This window comes from Aphelocoma coerulescens, chromosome 7 (genome assembly GCF_041296385.1).
Source record: "Aphelocoma coerulescens isolate FSJ_1873_10779 chromosome 7, UR_Acoe_1.0, whole genome shotgun sequence".
NCBI classification, from domain to species: domain Eukaryota; kingdom Metazoa; phylum Chordata; class Aves; order Passeriformes; family Corvidae; genus Aphelocoma; species Aphelocoma coerulescens.
In genome coordinates, this window is record NC_091021.1 from 15,771,296 (window position 1) to 15,777,531 (window position 6,236).

General features: G+C 44.2%; 1 protein-coding gene across 1 annotated transcript; it reads left to right on the forward strand.

Moving 5' to 3' along the window:
• Positions 1 to 1,798: 1,798 nt before the first annotated feature.
• Positions 1,799 to 5,751, forward strand: LOC138113352 (endogenous retrovirus group 3 member 1 Env polyprotein-like). Its single transcript, XM_069021508.1, has 2 exons — positions 1,799 to 1,914; positions 3,293 to 5,751. Exon 2 carries the CDS (start codon positions 3,395 to 3,397, stop codon positions 5,405 to 5,407), a length of 2,013 nt encoding a protein of 670 aa, XP_068877609.1. The 5' UTR covers positions 1,799 to 1,914; positions 3,293 to 3,394; the 3' UTR covers positions 5,408 to 5,751.
• The last annotated feature ends 485 nt before the right edge of the window (positions 5,752 to 6,236 follow it).

Sequence of the window (6,236 nt, forward strand, 5' to 3'; positions counted from 1 at the left end):
CTATCTCTGGAAGCATCTCTAGGAATTGAGGTTTTTCTCCTTTCCTCTTTGGAGCAAAAGTCCTCATCTGGTTCATCTGGTTCATCTCTCTCTGTCCAAACTTCTCATGAAATTACAGCTGCGTCAGCATCTGCCTATCTCAGCGCAGGTGCTTCTGCTTATGAGTTGAACACTCCACCCCCCATATCTTCATGAAATTACAACAGGATACTCTGATATATCATAGCTTCACAACAGACTTTCAGCTTTAAGCATCTCCTCTCTCTCTTCCCTCAGGTTTTCAGCTCTTCACAGCAATAAAAGGGTTAATCTCACCTCGGCCTTACAGCTGGAATGTGGCTTATCGCAGTTGGTCACCTGACCTCTGCCGGACAGAGGTGCCGCTTTGCTGAATCTCGGCCGCAGTGGAGGGGGGGGGGGGTTCCGAGCCGCTCCGGCTGCCCACGGCAAGGCAGTGGGGGGGGTTCCATGGCTGGAACAGGCCCATGGCTCCAGGCTGGCTGTGGCCCGGCCCGGCCTGGCCCATGCAGGGCCTGGCCGGGCCTGCTGGCCCCTGCACGGGGCCTGCAGCCACCTGTCCCAGCGCCGGAAATGAGAGAGAGAGCTGAGGTGGGAGTTTGTCTATTCTTAAGTGTGTATCACAGAGGCGGTCACAACTTTAAGTGGCTTAAAGAATTGTCCATATTCAAACTGGCCAGCTGATAGGTTCTATCAGGTCCCAGAGGAAGCTGTAAGCACCCCTTAGCAAGGATATCCCTTCCGGGACTATGCTTGCTAACCTATGACACACCTCCAACTTCAAAACGAGAAATCCGGCAATTATTAGGCCTATTTGGATACTGCAGACTGTGGATTGATCAGTATTCACAATCTGCCAAATTTTTATATGAAAAACTAATAGAAGAAGAACCTTTTAATTGGACTAATTCAGACACACAAAAATTACAAAATCTGAAAGAGAAATTAACAAAAGCACCTGTTTTAAGCCTTCCTTCACTAGAAAAACCCTTCGATCTATTTGTTAATGTGGAGAAGGGAATTGCCTATGGCGTCTTGACCCAGGAGTGGGGAGGAGTCAGGAAGCCGGTTGCTTTTCTTTCCAAATTACTAGATCCAGTGTCCAGAGGATGGCCTGTCTGCATCCAGTCCATCGCCGCAGCAGCTGTTCTGGTCTCGGAGAGTCAAAAACTCACTTTTGGTGGAGACTTGACAGTGCATACACCACACTCAATCAAAACCATTTTAGCTCACAGGGCTGCAGAGTGGTTAACTGACCCAAGAATAGTCAAATATGAAGCCATTCTCATGCACTCAGACCACCTGAGGTTAGTTGTGTGTACACACCAAAATCCAGCTCAATTTCTTTATGGGACCCCATCAGAAAAAGAAATTGAACACAATTGCATTGAAATAATTGACATCCAAACAAAAGTCAGAGAGGACCTGGTGGACTGTCCCCTCAATGAAGGGGAAATCCTCTTCATTGACGGGTCATCTCGAGTGGTGGATGGAAAGCGATGCTCTGGCTATTCAGTGGTCGATGGACACCAAATGTGTGTGCTAGAAAAGGGCAGATTGCCACCAACCTGGTCAGCTCAGGTCTGTGAGCTCTATGCCCTAGAAAAAGCACTCCACCGACTAGCAGGAAGTATCGGGACCATTTACACTGACTCCAGATACGCTTATGGCGTAGTCCACACCTTTGGAAAAATCTGGTCCGAAAGGGGGTTCCTAAACACCAAAGGGAAAGATATCCTACATAAGGAATTGATCCTAAAAATTCTAAAAGCACTGCAACTGCCTCAGGTGATCTCAGTGGTGCATATTCCAGGTCATCAATCGGGAACCACAAAAGAAGCTCGGGGGAACAACCTAGCAGACTTGGCAGCAAAAGAAGCAGCAGTGGAAGAAGAGGTAAAAGTGATGGAAGTAAACCAACTTCCAACTAACACCACCACATCTGACACTATTCCACAAACTAACATTTTACCCACGCCCATTTTTACTGATCAGGAAAAACAGAAATTAATTTTAATTGGTGCCAATGAGGATTCTCAAGGCCGCTGGTATTTACCAGATAAACGCCAAATTTTAAACAAAAATTTAACCCGAGAAATTCTACAAAATATCCACCAAAGCAATCATTGGGGTTCAAAGGCTCTGGCGGATCACTATCTCAGAACCTTTGGATGCACTGGTGTTTATGAAATAGCCAACCAAATAACCCGGGACTGTGTAATCTGTCAAAAAGTTAACAAAAAGGTAATGAAAAAGAACACGGGCGGAGGAATTGAATTAGCAATCAGGCCTTTCCAAAACATTCAAATTGACTTTACAGAAATGCCTCCTGTCCAGAGGTGGAAATACCTATTGGTAATCGTTGATCACCTTACCCACTGGGTGGAAGCTATTCCAACTGTCAATGCAACAGCCCGGACAGTGAGTAAGGTGATCCTCGAGCAAATTATCCCCCGTTATGGGATAGTCCACCGCATAGATTCAGATCGAGGTACTCATTTTACCTCCCAAATTGTACAACAATTGGCTCAGCAATTAGGAACAAATTGGAGATTACACACCCCGTGGCATCCACAGAGCTCTGGGAGAGTGGAACGGATGAACCAGACAATCAAGAACACCCTCACAAAATTAATGCTGGAAACAAAATGGACCTGGGTAAAATGCCTTCCACTTGCTCTTCTTAGAATCAGGACACAGCCAAGATCTGATTTGGGTTGTTCACCATATGAGATGTTGTATGGATTACCCTACCTTGCTACACCACAAGAATTGAATGTGAAAGAGTGTGGAAACACCAATGTACAACAATATGTACAGATAATTGCCAAAAATCTAGAGTTGCTAAGGGAAAGAGGTTTTCTACCACAAACTCCCCCACTTGATTTTAATTTACATCACATCAATCCAGGTGACTGGGTGTTAATAAAATCCTGGAAAGAAAAGTCATTAACCCCATCCTGGGAAGGTCCATTTCAGGTCCAGCTAACCACTGAAACAGCTGTCCGGACATTTGAAAAGGGCTGGACGCATGTCAAGAGGGTGAAGGGTCCAGTAACACCACCAATTGAAGAGAAGAAACCTCCAGACAAACCATCAAACTAAACACCCTGTTTGAAAGCTCCACTCAGCATCCCTCACTCCAAGTTAATAAAATCCTGTACTCCCAGTTCTTCCCCAGTTATACCTCAGTAATAAGTGCTAGCTACAAGTTGTTAAACTAAGTTGAAAATATTTTGCTGTTAATTCTGTTCTTTGTTATTCCCTTTTACAGATTCTGCCTTCACACAACCATATTGTCACATCAACTGTATAGTAAGGCTCCATTTGAAGCCAGCATTCTCTTCCAATAACAGTCCAATCAGACTCCAAAATTATGGGCACGATAACTCTAATCTTTGACAAGGCCAACCCTAAAATAACCATGAGTTTCCAGAAGCCTGAGGTCACTGAAGAACCATCTGAAGGTGAGATGCCTAAAGAAAGGACGAAAGAAGCAAAGATGACAACCCCCACCAGCAGAGGCAACCCAAATGCTGACAGCTCCTCTCGGGTATGCCAAAAGGGGAAAGTGAGCAACATCCTGCTACTAAGTGTCATCTGTCTCTGGGTCCTCTGGCCTCCCTTTACACAAGCAGCCGACAGCCGCTGTAACAGATGTTACAAGACTGTGTACCAGGCAGAAGGAGGCTCATTTCAAATTCGACACTTTTTCCGAGCACATACTTATGTTAATCCATCTTGTTATAACATAACAAGGTTGAGTATCTGCTCAGAAAAAGGTCACAAGTACTGGATTGGCAAAAACATTGGCACCCAAATACATAAGCAGAAGGGAGAGTGCCCCTCCCAAGATGATTGGCTCTGTTTCAATTTTAGATACATAACCAAGACAGAAGATTTGTTAAAAAGAAAGACCTATGACACTGACCTGATCCAAGAGGTGGTCATAGAAGAAAAGGAAAAACAAAAAGAAAACAATCCTTTGATGTCAAGGAAAAACTTGTTTATTGACCTGGCAGAAAGGATTGGACAACAGCTAAATTTAACAAATTGCTGGGTGTGCGGAGGAACTTTAGAATCGGAGAGTTGGCCTTGGCGGGGAGTCAGTCTTGGACCCCCCGATTTACTCCGACTGAGTAATCTCTCCCCCACAACCAGACATGACAATGAAACCTGGCTGCTAAGCAATACTGTTATTGGAGAAGAATGCATCTGGAGGAAAGGAAGAAAATTTTTAGAAGAAGTTGGTGAGACAATATGCAAAAGGTACCTGGTAACTGATGGGCAAAAACATTGGTGGATACCTCAAGAACCAGATGTATTCTGGTCTGCAGAAAAGGTTAAAAACAAAAACTGCATTTTGAATCCTGTTAAAAAACTCTGGCAGTGCTGGGATCAAGGAAATCCATATTCTGTCCTGCCACAAATTTCCAAGTACTGGATTACAGCAGCAAGTATACAACCCCACTTCTGGGAAGCACCACAAGACCTCTATTGGATCTGTGGTAACCGAGCTTATTCCAACTTACCACCTCGCTGGAAAGGGAGCTGCACTCTTGGAGCCATTCAACCAAACTTCTTCCTACTTGCTGAAAACGCTGGAGCCCACCTTGGAATCTCCCTTTATGATGAACTTTTCCGTACTAAGAGACATGTAATAGGAGGGACCCAGAGATGGGGAGAAGAAGAGTGGCCACCTGAGAGGATCCTAGAGACTTATGGACCTGCAACATGGGCACAGGATGGGAGCTGGGGGTACCGAACTCCCATCTACATGCTAAACCGGATCATCAGACTGCAAGCACTAATTGAGGTAATCACTAATGAGACCTCTCTTGCTCTTGAACTACTTAACACACAGCAAGGGCAAACTCGAGCAGCCGTGTACCAAAATAGGCTGGCATTGGACTATTTACTAGCTGAAGAAGGTGGAGTATGCGGCAAGTTTAACACCTCAGACTGCTGCATCCATATTGATGATCACGGTGAAGCCATCACCAAGATTACCCAAAACATCAGGAAACTAGCCCATGTTCCAGTGCAGAAATGGCAGCCCTTGATCACTTCTGAATGGTGGGAAAATATTTTCCAAGGACAATGGTGGAAGAAAGCTTTAATTATTGTTGGACTTTCCCTTACAGGACTTATTTTTCTCCCTTGTTTAATCCCTTGTTTCATCCGTCTAATCACCACTGTCGTCCAAAGCATGCCACTGATCCAGGATCTTCAAGGACAACAGCAGCGTCCACCATTCGCTCAAAAGATTATGCATATCAATAAAAGTAACAATAAGAAAACTAGAAAGGAGAGAAAAATTGCCCAGCAAGTGTGGGACAGTTTTAAAGAGCTTGAATCTATCCCTGAAGAGTTATCCACCTCCACTTAAATGCAAAGACCAAAGATGTGAGCATAAGAGAAAAAGGGGGGACTTGTCATACATGAAATCCCTATTTGTGCTTGGTCTTTGCATATTAAGTGCCTTAATTAATTTGAGCTTAATATTTTTAAATTGAATGTTAAAATCAATCCATCAGTCCAGGTACAATAATCAAGCTTTTATGGTCTTCCTGTGTTTACTGTATACCTTTACAAGTGTTTTAAGATGTGTTGGATGTATTTTTATGTTTTACTTGTATCTTGGTTTCAAGGCAGATTTTAAAAAAAACCCCAGTTGCAACAAACAGCCCAGCCCCCCATAAGCACATGACCCTTATCTCAACTAATATCACCCCTCTGACCAGGAAGAGCCATTGGTGGACAGAGATGGTCTGTCAAGGGGAAAACACCAACCGCCTTGAACCAGGGGGGTGGACTGTGGGTGGGCTGTGGGCGGACTGTGGGCGGAGCAAAAGCTATAAAAGTGTAAGAGAAGACACGCCCACTCTCTTTTCCCTTCCTCTCCAGCTTGCTAAGGCAGTGCTGGAGAAGCCTACCCCTTTCTAGGGGCTTTTAGAAATAGATTTCTTTTTGACCAGCCTAAACTGCAAGTTTATTTTTTTCTCTACCTGAGGTTCAGAGCTGTCTTAAGCCTAAAGTTCCTGAATCCCTGCGCTCCTGGGGCATATCTCTCGAGCCATCTGGATCCCAAATTTTTATATTTTGTTAGGTTTTTTTTTTGCAATTTTTCAATTTTTCTGTTTTAATAAATTGTTTTAATTTCTACAAAGAGTTGTCTCATTCCTCACAGAGATAACTCCTGACACACAAAAGGTAGC

What these genes read in the sequence shown, in the direction of transcription:
- LOC138113352 (XM_069021508.1), top strand. Translation starts at nt 3,395, where the DNA reads ATGGGCACGATAACTCTAATCTTTGACAAGGCCAACCCTAAAATAACC.